This window comes from Barbus barbus (genome assembly GCF_936440315.1).
Source record: "Barbus barbus genome assembly, chromosome: 32".
In the NCBI taxonomy this organism is placed as follows: domain Eukaryota; kingdom Metazoa; phylum Chordata; class Actinopteri; order Cypriniformes; family Cyprinidae; genus Barbus; species Barbus barbus.
Window position 1 is genome coordinate 13565931 of NC_136760.1, and position 14859 is coordinate 13580789.

At 36.4% G+C, this 14859-nt stretch overlaps 1 protein-coding gene across 1 annotated transcript; it reads right to left on the reverse strand.

Annotated features, from left to right (window-relative positions):
• Window positions 1-1005: 1005 nt before the first annotated feature.
• On the reverse strand, window positions 1006-12390 carry LOC306852381 (voltage-gated inwardly rectifying potassium channel KCNH6-like; the record flags this gene model as incomplete). The annotated part of the gene is made up of 11 exons (XM_079389140.1): window positions 1006-1716; window positions 4501-4708; window positions 4932-5103; window positions 6225-6503; window positions 6851-6947; window positions 7829-8022; window positions 8146-8398; window positions 8514-8713; window positions 9712-10108; window positions 10316-10741; window positions 12244-12390. 11 exons carry the CDS (start codon window positions 12388-12390, stop codon window positions 1450-1452), a joined length of 2640 nt encoding a protein of 879 aa, XP_079245266.1. The 3' UTR covers window positions 1006-1449.
• Window positions 12391-14859: the final 2469 nt, after the last annotated feature.

A 14859-nucleotide genomic window follows, 5' to 3' on the forward strand; every position in this document is an offset into this window, starting at 1 on the left:
ATAAGTCTCATATCTTGCCACGTTACTAATGTTACTATACTTAAAGCAGACAAAGACCACTTATAAGAAATAATAATAACAATAATATAATTTTTTTTTTCTCAAACAGCCATAAGATCAGATCAGATGAATTTGTAAAATGACACATTTGCTTTGAGGTCATTTTTTTTAAAAATATAATATCAGTTTGATTATTTTGATGGCACCCTTTAGACAGCTGTTAATAAGTAACTCTGCAACTACATGTCATGAGAGTATTAGTAGTGTGTCTGCTGAATATATTGTATGCTAACACTTTATTTTGATGGTTCCTCAACAGACATACTGAGTTTAGGATACTTTGCAAGTATGTGAACATTCTACCTACCCTACCTAAGTCTACTAATTCAATTAGTTTGATATATATAAACATTGCACTCAATAGATGTATTAAGGTACTGTGCAGATCTTAAATAAACAATGTCAAGCTATGATATAGCCCATGGTAAATGAAGTAGATTTAATATGGTGTTCATTGTGTGTTATAAATAATCATACTCTTAAAAGTTATAACCACAAATACGTTAAGTACTATAATGTATTATAATTGTAGTACTTAACGTATTTGTGGTTATAACTTTTAAGAGTATGATTATTTATAACACAAATACGTTAAGTACTATAATGTATTATAATTGTTATGATTATTCATGATATTTTATAAGAGATTGTAAGGTATTGTATAATGCATTATGCATTTAGATTTTTGACTGATAAAATATTATTTGAAATATTATCTGATAAACCAATAAATGGCCCTTTAAAAAAAACAGCACCCAAAATAGCCTTATTTCTCTTTTAATTTGAAGCTTTTTCAGTAATTTAAGGCAACATTTAATTTGAAATAATGAAAATACTCAAATATCTAAACCGCTATTCTAAATGCATATTTTTTTACTCCTGCAAATGATTCTCTTTGGACTTTTTAAAAACACTTTCTGTAAAGACAAGTCTTGACTACAAAAAGGGGATTGAACATTGTTTTAATTACAGTAAATACACAGAATACTCCCGACATACAGAGGCATTCTTTGGTTAGGTTTACTGTATCATTATAAAACATTATCATCTACAGTACTGTGACTGTTTCCTGAGTCTCACTGCATGTAGAACATATCATTGATGGTCACGGACATTCATCTTGAGGTTTGAGATGCTTATGTTGTGGCTTTTGTAGTATTTTGTCCTGTAGTGTTTGTATTTAAATGTTTGTTACATTGCTTTGTTTGCTGAAAAGCTCGAGTTTTATGCTGATTTAGGGCATGTTTAACCAAGATGGTCGATTTGCATGATCTTCCTAACATCCACAAGACAATAAAGCTGGTGATATCAGGAGGGTTGATTGTGATTGTGGTTTTATGTGTTCTCATTGTTCTGTTACGATAAGCCTATTGATGGTGTGTTGTGATTTTAGCTGACTGGTAAGGCAGGGTCAGACATGTGTTTGGGAATTTCTTCCAGGTGTGAAGTGTCCAGGTTGCCAGGCAATGAGGGAAAGTGGAGGGACGAACAGAGGCGCGGTGCATCTATCAAAATGTGCTGAAGGGCTGGGGCTGAAACAGCATTAGTTTCCAGTTCATCAGGTTCACAGTCGTCTGACGCAGCTCCCATGTGAACACCACTGGACAGAGAACCCTGGGAATTTGACTTGATTGTAGAATCTGGCTGGGCTGAACACTGGAAAGACAGAGTTAAAGAAAGTTAAGTTGTTTTATAACCAATAACACTGTTGATTGTCATCAGTTTAGTGAATACAGCTGAATAATAATTATTCTATTATCTTTAAATTATGGTTAAAAATGTCCTGACAAGCATTTACGGTAAACTAAAATATATATTTTTTCTTTGCAATTTTATTGTTTTTAATAGAAGAATGTGCCAACAGAACTACTGTGCTACTGTCCATGGCAATCAGCCCAACATTTTAATGTTTTATCTATTGAAACTTGCGTGTTATGCACTTAAAAATATTTGTAATTACACATTTGTAATAAAGTTGCAATTTACTATATATTCACTTTAGTATGTTAGTCAACACATCAAAATAAGTGTACTTCTTTAAAGCATGACAAAATATTATTAAAATAAAGATTAAAAATGTACTTTAGTGTAAACTTTAGCATACTAATTGTAGTAATTATAACAAATTAAATTGTAAATATAGCTGCAAGCAGCAATGATGGGGCCAAGAACATCAGCGGCAAAATGAGGAGCTAAGCATAGCATGGAGCATCAGACCAACTGCAGAAATGAGTAATTGAAGCCATTTTAAGATTATTGTAGTCCAAATGGCTGAAAAATCATTTAAAACTACTAGTAATATGATTGAATGACTATTAACTTTTGACCAACAGGTGGCACCGTTATCAGATCGATGTGGTGTGTTCTGTGTGAGTTGACAATGGCACAAACAAAGTTTGGTGTCAATATGCCAAAGCATTGCAAAGATAAGGCCTCAAGTGTCATTTTGGCATCATGCCTCAAATTCGATGTTGTGGTATGTGAAGACTGTTTTTTCTATCAACACCAAATCCATAACTTTTTGTCAGCATGGTCTGAAGATGATATGATTCGATTTTGGTGAAAATTGGACCAACGGTCTAGGAGGAGTTTGAAAAAGTAGGTTTTTATAGAAAATCAAAAGGGCAGAGAGGAAGTTTGACTGACTACGGCAACACTGGTATTACTGTTCTCAGCATGACCCAAGGAATCTTTTAATACCAGTCTATTACAATAAGCAAAATTCACAGAAAGCTATTAGCATTTATTTGACATTTCATACAACTTTTGACCACAAGATGGCACTGTCTCAAAACTTTTTGAGTACTTTCAGGTCATGGTCTCCATGGTACATATAAAGTTTCGTAATGGTACACCAATGCATTCGTAAAATATAGCATTTTTTATCATAATACCCTATTGTAGTCAATGGCAATTTCATGTTTTGTTCAATTATAGCACCACCAAGAGGCACAATCCCACCAAATTTTTTGTGTGTCCTTAGAGTGTGCCCATACATATGTGTGTAAAATGTGGTAAAAATATCTAATTTTGTTTTGGAGTTATAGACATATTTGTTGACTTTGTTTGCATTTTCGTGCCACTTACTATCAAAAATTTGGCAATTGGGCATTTGTGTATGGCCGGGACGCTATGTTTTCGAATTTCCTACGGTGGTTTCGTGTCGATCGGAGTAACGGTTTCTAAGATATTGGCAAATGTTTTTTAAGAGCTAAAATGAAACATAGCACAAACCATAAGGCAAAACTTGGCAAGTTTGGTATCGCTGGACTCGGCAAGGATTCAGGAGTCTAAAAAGGTGAAAATAAGTCAACCCCACCCAAAGTTATAAGCATTTGAATATTTGATTTTAACACTAGGTGGCGCTGCCACTTCTCAGGCTCCTTCAGGGCATCGTGCTGATGACCCATACCAAGTTTCGTAACGATACGTTAATGCGTTCGTAAAATATAGCATTTTACTACAAAATTCAACATGGTCGACGCCCAAAATGGCTGACATGGAAAAAATTGGATATGGCTGGACTTGGCATGATGCACCCAATCTAAAGAGACCATTTTTATGAATGGCCAATCCATTCACAAGTTATAAGCAAAAATATGCATTTTTCATATCTCCTGACCACTAGGTGGCACAGCGCCGAAACACTGCAGGTAGCCTCAGGTCATGCTTGTTATAACACACACCAAGTTTCGTCTCAATACGTCAAACCCTTACAGATAAATAGCCTCAGATCCATTTTTGCGTGCTTTTCGGCAAATTCGTTAGTGTGGTATTCGAGAAAGCTTTGACGAATTGACTTGAATTCCATAACTTTTTGCCAGCATGGTCTGTAGATGATCTGAGCCAATTTTGGTTAGAATCGGATGAACCGTCTAGGACAAGTTTGACAAAGTAGGTTTTACGAACAATTGAAGATAGCGAAAAAACTCAACCTTACAATTTTTTAATTTTCATTCATTCAGCTCGGCTTGAGCCATGGATTCAGAGGATAAAAACCTTTTAATTTTGTGGCTTATGGTTCAAAAGTTATTAACATAAACATGAGTGAAAATTTGGACAAGTGGTGGCGCTAGAGAGTTTGAGTTAGAGACTCCAAATTTGGTGTGGTTACTATTGACAGTATCATCTATCAGTGCGCCAAATTTTTCTTTCCCAAAAGCGGTTCTATGGGCTGCCATTGACTTTCGAGCGGAAGAAACGGAAGAAGAAGAACGGCAACGGATACAATAGGTGCCTACACACCTTCGGTGCTTGGCCCCTAAAAATTTGACTTTATTACAAAGGACACTATTTAAAAGTGTACTTATGTGAGTTACGAAACAGTCATACAAACCATAAAAAGGTTTATTATCTGCAAATACAGTAAGATATGAAGTACACTACAAAAGCACATTCAATATAATTAAACAGGTCTTTTTGTAAGGACTGCATTTTTACCTGAATAATGGTATTTCTACTGTCCAGCTGAATGTTTGGGATCGGGTACATGCTGTGAAGTACTGGTGTGCTGTTTCCGTACAGTATAGCAGGGTCAGGAGTGTGGTTCTCAGGTAATACAGAGCTATATGCTGGGGGCACTGGAGCAATCTGTCGCTGGAGAAGCTGAAGAATCACATTGATGTCTGCTGTCATTCTGGTCTCCAGTCTGGGAGAAACAGAAGAGATAACTGCAGCATTTGAGTAGCTATTTGCTAGACACCTTCATCCATTCAAATATCACCAAGTGACAGCCCCTGGTCATAATATGTGTCAACGGAATGAAGAAAGCCAACGTAAACAAAACATTCTTCATTCTCAATCTTCATGATGGGCAATAAATGACAACAGAACTGTCCGTTTTCATTAGTTTAAGTGTTTGCATCACCTACCTATTGAGTTGGCTCTGTAGGAGCTCCAGTCTGGACTCAAGTTCATTGGGTTGATGCTCAAAGAGCGGTGGTGGGAATGAGGTCCAGACAGATAGGGGGCACCGATTCTGTTCAGCGAAATGAGCTGCCTGGTGGTCAGGCCAATAATGGTACAATCCAGATTGTGGAGGAGCTTGTGTTAGAAGAAGATATTGAATAATAACAATCCAACAACTGAAGAAATGCATTTGGATTTACAGTATGCCATTTAAAGTTCAAGTTTATGAGATTTTAAAGGTGCACTTTGTGCACTTAATAATCAAAATGTTATTACTAAACAGTAGTTGAAATGACCTAAAATTACCCAGTTGCAGTGATGTAATTTTTAGGCCAACCTGGAAATTTTCATCACCCTGGTTCCCTCAACAATAGCCTATTAGGATTTTCTCACTGGCTTTTGAATTATTGTAGAAATTGAGCTCTGTGATTTAATTGAATTACAAAATATATTTAATCTCCAGCTTTCTGTATGCTTGTTATGCAGTTGCTATTTGTTAGGGTGTTCTGGGTGGTTGCTAAGTTATTGCTATGAAGTTGCTACTTGTTGGGGTGTTCTGGATGGTTGCTAGGGTGTTGCTATGCTGTTGCTTGGGTGTTCTGGGTAGTTGCTAATTATTGAATTAAATATTTCTTAGCTCTGTAACCAATAAGAGTTTATGATTCTTACATGTTATGTTCACCATCAATGTCAAATTTTATGAATTTTGACGCCCAATTCAATCGTCAGAGTTAAAAAGCTAAAATAAAGGCTTGAAATGAACTACACCATGGTCACATTATATTAACATCACCACGATTAAACTTCCAACTACTCTTTCAGACGTTATAAAAAAATTAATTAAAAATACATTTTCCACGAGAGCAGCTTTTTCAAGAAAAGTGAAGGTTTTAAAATTCACAAGGGGGTATTACTGATATATTTTATGCTGCAGAATAAAATGCAAAGATTTCCTGAGCTTGTGTTAACAAAGGACCTTTGAGTTCAGGATGACGGAACAAGAAGTACTAAAATGCTAACTTGTTTCTGGGATTTGGCCTACAGCAGTATTTCATCCTTGCAGCACACCATGATTTGGCTTCAGGATTGAGATTGTACATTTTTGTAATGCTGCATTCACACAGATAGATATCAGTATAATATCCAAGATCAGAGAAAAATGTAAATAAAAAAACTGCACAGTGCACCTTTAAATATATCTTGAAGCCTTTGAGCATCCCTTAATGCTAATATTCAAATAAATACTCTATACCCACCCAAATGCCCCATATGCATGCCAGGTTCTCTGCTGACCCCAGAGGCACCTTGCGGTGGTATTAGTCTCACAACAGGAGAGGGGTAGTCCAGATGATCTGTGTCCGAGGTGTACAGCTCACAGTGGCTGATGGAAGACTTGCTGAGGTTTTCACTGGACTGCAGTGTAGAGCTTCCACAGCTACACAGCTCCTCCCAGTGCATGTGAGCGCTTGGAGAATGATGCCGACACAGGGCTGAACACATCCGAGATGGGTATGAGTCATTCTGGTCCATTCCATCTTGAATAGCAAGACAAGTGCAATTTTAAGCAAAAAGTTGTGTGCTCTCATGATCTATTTCCGGAATTCATAATTTTTTTAAATTAAGAACTAAACTGACTGATTTGGTTTTAGCATGATCTTTCATATGTTCTCTGCAAATCTATTCCCTGTCCTGTAGTCAAACATCTGACTCAAAAACAAGGCTAGATGTGAATTACAGCAGACTGTGAATTAAATTAAACTGAAATATGTCATGGTTCAGTTTTTTGCTACAGTTAAAGTCCTTTTACTTTAAAAACTACTGGACGCAACCTATGAAGTCTCAAAAGATCTCAGTTGTGTTTGTTTGTGAGTGTTCTACTCACCTGGCCTGTTGCGTCTGTCTAGTGAGTTTTGGTGGTATCGTATGCCATGCACATGGTATCCACAGCCCAAATTTTCACTGGTCATTATCTGTTCAGCCTGATTACACATCAGTTAAAACAATGATTACTGTACAGAGAGCTTGAATTTGTTAATTACACAATTGTTATGGTGACTAGAATGTGTGATTCTTGAGATATGCAACAAATATGCAAGATATGCAGCATTTTCAGGCATTTAACCAAAAATATACCATCTATGCATGCAGCACTGTATGGTTTGGATTCTAGAATCAGATATTACATTTTTGTAATGCTGCATCCACGCCAATAGATGCCAGTATAAGTCCAAGAAAAGAGCACTAAACAACAAACTATATAGTGCACCTTTAGATAACTCAAAAAGCTTTTGAGCATACCTTTATGCTATTATCCTGCATACTATAAGCATCCACATGATCTGAGATAAACACTTGAATGGTCTTCATCTAAATGCATTCTGTTTGATTTACTCTTAATTTTATCAAAATGATCGCATTATTACTCACTACCCCTAAACCAACCTATCAGATCGACACTCAATACTTCACATGAATTCAACTGTACAATAATATGATGCTATTAAATTACCTTTAAAACAAACATTACTACAGAAGTAATGGGTTCACAATCAGTCACAGTCACAATCATTATATGTCAGGTCCATCTCACAAACCGCAAATAAATTGTTTGGGGTATTTATTCTTAGCTATCCACATGCTAAGAATTGATTTGAAAACATCCTGTATTCTCAGTCCATTCATATTATGCATCAATGTTAGATTTGTCAGTGTTTACAATATTGAACCTCTTTAGCATTAATTAATTCAAATGAATAATTTATAAGCCAATTCCTTGATACATAGAGGTCTATTTTATCTCAGTGTTCAAGAATCAGTGAGGGATATGTATAAATGTGTGTGGGATGTGAGGTTTACACACGTCTCGTAGGTTAAAGGTGATTTCTAGGTTCCTCCAAAAGCTCTCGCCAAATGCAGGGTACATGTCCAGCACCTCTAGAAGGTCGTCTCTTTGGATACGGTGAAGGTCACAGTAGGTTAGTGCTGTAACATCAGCATTACTGAGACCAGGATCTGTATACAGATTTATAAGCTCGCCAAAGACATCATTCTTCCCTGTATGAGAAACAGGGAGTCGTTTTTATTAGGCCTTAAAAAAGACGATAAATCTAAAAAATAAAACCCTCAAACAGTCAGTGGATCAGACAGTGGTTTGCTGAGGTTTAATATTAATCTCACCCAGGATGGCCAGCACAATGTTATGTTTTGACACTTGAATGGATCCGCGGGAGATGAAGTGGAGAGCTTTGATCACGTCGCCACTGTGATAGAGGGTGTCTCCAGGTGGCGAGTGGGTGGTTTTGAAGCACATGGCGAGAGCTCTCAGACATGCTTTACTCGCCCCACGGAATACCTTACAGTTCTGCAGCAGACTACGATTCAGATGCAAGCAAATATCAGCTTGCAAACACTCAGGAAAACCTTTCAGGACCTATAATTAGAAGATGAAAAGACACACGATTGGGTTTCTGTTGTACAGATTAATCTATAATATAGACAGGAATGATATTTGAGCTACTCATTTTTGGCTCAGGTATGTCACCTACTGCATTCATATTAATGCCATTGGTGTAGGACCAGGCGTGCTGGAAATATTCCTCCAGTCTCTGCCTCAGTTCTTCAGGTATCTGATGGAAGCAGATGAACTCTTTAACCCGCAGCATCTGTGTGTGATAGCGCGCTGTTCCCAAATAAAGCCTCTGAATTATTGCAGAGACATTCCCGAATATGCTGGCATACATGAGAGCTAAGACAAAGTCAATAGAGAATATTTAGTCAACAGCACAATTTTTTAACATGGAGGTAAGAGGAGGATTAGTATAATTCATTAAAACTAAAACAATTTTAAAAGAAATGTTACTTGAATTTTTTTTTTATATGAAATAAAATATTTTTAAAACTTTTTAAAATTTCAGTAGCCAAGGTACAATTTCTTATTTGCATTTAGTTGAACTTGATGTGCAATACATACTAATAAATACTATTAATACAACTGAAAATAAATAAATACTACTAAAAATTACAAAAGCACAACAAAATTACTCAAACTTTAAATTTTAAATGGAAATATAAAAATAGAAAAACTATAATAGTATCTCAATGATATTAAAATAATTTTAATTTGAATAAACTGTTTTATTTTAACAATTTTACTAAACTGTATAAGGATTAGAAGTGGGGTTAGGGTTAGTGGATCTTCATGTTTAGATTTTTCTAAAAAACATGTTTCATAAAAAAACATGAAATTGCCACCTCGTAAAATAGTTATGTTTCTCAAGAGATTGGGTTGCGTATTCATAAATAGTGGGGAAAAGAGACGTTATTTAACTGAGATTGTAGATCACGTGACATTGTTTACATGTTGAATGTAGCATGTCTGGACTGTGTTCATGCAAAGAACATACAGTATTTGAAATGTGTTCATATGTACCATATAATCATATGGTATTTCAAGTTATTTATATGGTATTTCAAGCTCTTCATCAAATGTAGTACATGATTTTAGATGGAGCATATGTTCCACTTTGCTATAAACAAATTACTATGGCTGAAATCAAAATGAATCACTTAAGAGAATAGTTCAGTTTCCTCATCTCTGGGTAGGTCACCAACATTAGCTTTTTAGGTCTTTTTAGGTCTAAATGTTACTAGCCAGAAGGATCAGAAGGAATGTTCAGGACAATGGCACAGAAATGAAATATTTCAGCCTTAAACTAAGAAAACAATCTTTATGCAGTGACTCACAGCCAATGAGCATGACACAGATTGAAAAAATCTTCTCCAAGTTGGTGTTTGGAGAGATGTTCCCAAAGCCCACGCTGGTCAGACTACTAAAGGTGAAATAGAGTGCAGTGACGTATTTATCCTGAACGGAGGGTCCCGAGCTGGCATCACTGTCGTTGTAATGCTTGCCCAGTTGATCGGCCAGGTTATCCAGCCAACCCGTCTTCATGTAAGGCCTCTCCATATGACCAATGACAAACCAGATACACGCCAACCAATGAGCAATCAGCACAAAGGTGCACATAAGCAAGAAGAGCACTGCAGCTCCATACTCTGAGTATCGATCTAATTTTCTGGCAACCCGGACCAAGCGCAGCAGACGGGCTGTCTTCAGCAGGCCAATGAGAGTGGCCGTCGTCTGCAGATTGGATGATGGGAGGACAAAGAAAGAATAGTATCAGATAAGTTTCAGTCTGATATGGTCAATTTTTAAATGTCATAACTCTCAGCATAAAATCTCAACAGAACATTCTGAGTATATTGCCTGATAGCTGGGAATCCTAGCTTTTTAGGGTCTAATATTACTAGCCACATAGTCCAAAGAAGGGTCTGTGGTTCATTATACCTCATCTGATCCAGACCTGAAGATGAGCAGATCAAATGGAATTGCGGCCACCATGTCTATGAGAAACCAGCCTTTGATATAGTGGATGGCAATGAGCTTGGGATGGGTCACCACGTCATCGTTATGATTCACATATGTCGTCCTGAAAGTAATAATGATGTCTATGATGAACAGAACATCCACTATCACGTCTACTACATTTAAAGGGTTACAAGAGTAACCACAGGTGTGCCTTTTCTCCTGCTCCAGCTCATTGAGGAGGAAAGCAGCCGAGTACGGAGTGAAGACTGCTGTGTAGAGCACTAGCAGAAGAATGATCCAGTCCCACATGGATTTGAAAAGACTGTAGTGCAGCATGATCCACTTGTGGATGTCTGGAGCCTGGAGCTTGTACTCGGGCAAAACATCGGCACCTAGAGACGGGACCTGGGCATGGAAAGAGATTATTACAAGATGACTAGCAAGAATTTATAACAAATGGAAATAAGTCAGGTGGGATTTCATGGAGTCTTAGCAGATATGTGTTTTTATCAGGTATAGCCACAAGACATTAAAAAAATATGCAAGTTAACATGGTTTTTAGGTTTGTAAAAACAACTTTAGCAACTTTATCCTTTTCTAACTCTTTCTGTTTAAAGTTATATCCAAAATCCAAACTTTGTCGCCAAATAATGCACAGTAAATGTGCATCACATTTACTGCTGTTCTGCAATATTTAGGGGCGAATTCCATTAATTTCAATAGGAATCCGTGCAATTGGGAGCTTCACACAAAGGCAAAAAAAAGTTCCCCATGCAGATTTCACTCAAGTCAGTCATGCAAAATTGTCTCTCTAATCGATAGAAAACTGCTTGGTTTGAAAGTGGCTATTGTGTGAGCAGTGCTTCATAAATCACTACACTACTGATAATGGAAAATGAACTGTTTTTTGCCCGTGAAATTTCACAAATGTGAGCACACCTTAACACTATTGAAACCTAATGCTTAAAGTTACACCATGTAACTTTTATTGTAAAACAACTAATGACAGAGAGCAAAGTTTTTATATACACTTTGGTAAACCTATAATAATGGTTTATATTTTAGAGATGTCTGGACAGATTTTGCAGGAAAGTATAAGTCACAGTGCAACTTTAGCGATTGAAAAGTTAGATTTGTAAACAGTTTTACAGCTCAAATAATACAGTTTTAACAGAAGAAATGCTTTTATAAAATTCTAAACTTCACATCTTAAAGTTGGCATTAAAAAAACGTTGTAGAGATTATTGTCTTACCTTTGCGCTGGTGGATTAAACTGAACTGACATGGAATAAAATTCCACAAATTAACATTAACTTTATGTGATGTTTTCAATTTTTCAACAACAGATGCATGTCAATGGGAAAAAGGCAAACTTATTACAATCTATGCATGTGCAGATCAGATCAGATGAAGCTCCCCCAAGCTATGACAGCAGCCTAACTTCCAAAAAGTGGTGAAATAATCAACTGAACACTTGGGAATGTGACCCATTTATGTTGTCTTTGAAAACAGAGATGAAAATAAGCAATGATTAGGGTAAGGTGATCAGAGTTTGGATAGACTGGCACATTAAGGTTTCACGAAATAACCATCAAAACAACATGTGGTTTGGACCAAGGGCCACAGGGGTTATGGATTTTTGGCATCGCACTGAGTGTTCATGTCTCTGTCCTAACGATCTTTCCACAAGTTTTTGGCCACATGTTTTCCCCCATGTGACACCTGCCATGATTATTCTCACATAGTTTGGATGTGAGATGACCTGAATGTTTTTAACAGTACAATAGCTGGAAGTTTTCACACAAAAATGTAAGGATCAATTAAACACAAACAAAATTATTTGTGATTGTACTTGTAATCTAGCCACAAATCTACATCTAAGATGGAAGCCCAACAATGTATCTTACCTGTGTGACCTTCTCTGTCACTTTCTGTGTGCGCTCCTTCACTCTTGGAGTAACAAGCTCAATGTTGCAGGCTTCTGTGGAGTGATTGGATGGCCTGGGTCGATGTAGATTTAGACCGAATGAAGAAAATCGGTTTAAAGCTTTCATCCGCTCAGATCTGGAGTTCCACAAACTGGACTTCAAGTCTTTATAATAGAAGAAAAAAATGGATTACAATTCAGAGCATTACATTTTATTAGGTCAGGACAGGAGACAAAATGAGTTCACAGTTGTTTCATTTAAGTATCACGTCTCAGATGTTTCTCCAGAAGTAACAATACAGTAGACATATGGGTCAATTGCTAAACACTTGTACAGTATGGAGTAACATTAATGTAGATTGCATGGCTCAGATAATATGATCTTGGAACGATTTGATGAGACATGCTTGAAATCTCTTTGGGCTTTGGTATCTTGGCAATCTAAGCACAATTTGATTAATTATTTTAACCTTCTGAAACATTATAGGACACACATGTGATTACTGGGGTCTTATTCTTAGGAAAACCATCTTTTTAATCTTTTAATCTCATTACTGTCTAGGAGAAACAACCGAGACATTAAGGAGATATCTTAGTTATTTTTATTTCCTATAGATATGAAATTACCTATAGACTCATAAATAATCTTCCTCATTCATATGAAGATCCAGGCTGCTCCTCTTTAACCAAGAAAATCTGTACTGCTTTGTAACCCAAATAGTTACTGTTTGTCCAGTATAGTGTTATTTAACAGTACCTTGTCATCGTATAATATCAGAACTATAGCATCATCCAATCATGAAAGCAAATCCTTTAACGCAAATGGTATCCAAACATGAAGTAGCTTCCAAAATCCATCCAGAAAAATTCACAAAATCACAGACAAATTTCACAAAAAACAAGTATCAAATGAACCTTCGACAGTTTCTGTGGTTTGTGACAGTTTTTTGTAAATATCCTGTCCTGAAGTGATTAAAATTCCTTGAGTAGTCTTGTTGTTAATCAGCTCTCCTGATGTTCTGATGCAGATCTTTGCCAAAATGAATGTTTCTGTCACTTTCATTCATCAATTTTTATATCCACATATTGCACATTTTCTATTTGTGGTATCGTATCAATGCTCTGGAGATTTCTTGCTATACGTTTTCAAAACACCTAAAATCCACTGTAAATCCTTTAAAGAAACATTGTCTTGACATGTGAAAGCTTCTCTTACATCACTGTTGGGGTCTCCATCCTTGCTTTTGTTCTACATCTGACCTTAATTGAGAGACACTGCACACTACAGTATGTTATCTAACAAATTCTCTCTTACCATGTAAGTGCTGCATTCTGTCCGTTCTGGCCGAGTCACCCGCCAGGGCAATCTGTTACAGGCCCATCTTTATATGGTACATAATCCAAATGCCCTTCCTGTACAAACACATTGAAATGTCTGATAGGGTCATCCTCTTATGACTCGACCCAGAACATTGACAAACAAACCCTCACGTGGACAAAATCCTGTCAGTGTGAACCAGACAGCTGCCGCAGTGGAGGAAACTCTTAAAACAAATCAATTACATCACAATCAAACGCGTTCATGAAGGCACAATTATTTCTTATTGGTGTTTTCAGACTGTTGAATCAACAGAGTGCTTTTGCCCTCAGGACTAATCTCTTACCAGAAAAAAATTAATATGTCAATGGGAAAAAAGTCAGAGGTGGATAAATTTTCACATCGCATATAAACTGAACTCGAGGCCTGTACATAGAATTATGATGAGTTATCCATATAGGTCAATGACTAAAGACAGGAAGTGGGCTTGATCTATCAAACAGGCTTTTATGAGAACTGACTGACCTAAAGCAACGACACTGGCTATGTATGAGTCTGTATACACATGTATTACTATATCCATAGTTATGTCTGATAAATAAGCAGCCCAAACCAAGGTTTTATTTATAACATAAAATCTGATAACTAAATAGATGGTGATGTACTTTTTCCCACCAAAAAAATAAAAATACTTCTTATTGTGAATAAAAATAATAAAAATAATTTCCATAACACTTTAGTATAGGGACCGATTCTCACTATTAACTAGTTGCTTATTAGCATGCCGATTATTAACATATTGGCTGCTTATTAGTACTTATAAAACATATTCTGCATGACCATATTCTACATCCCTAATCCTACCCAATACCTAAACCTAACAACTACCTTACTAACTATTAATACACAGCAAATTAGGAGTTTATTGAAGCAAAAGTCGTAGTTAATATTTTGTTAATAGCGAGAATTGGACCTTAAAAAAATTGTGATCATAATTTAATTTAAACATATTTGCCATTAATACAGATGCTGTGTTCCCCATATGATCTCACTGACATGCTCCCATCTGTGGACTTTCCCACTTGTAATTATGACATTGTGCTGTTCATGTGCATTCAATTTGTAAATACGATCTAATTAGCATTGGTGAGTTCTTTTAAAACACAGCTGGTATGTAATAATAAAACAGTTAGTTTGTCAGTAAATAGTTTAGCACCTTAAAAGTACATGACATTTCTCACAAACGAAGCGAGGTAACAACGGCACTGTTTGTGAGGA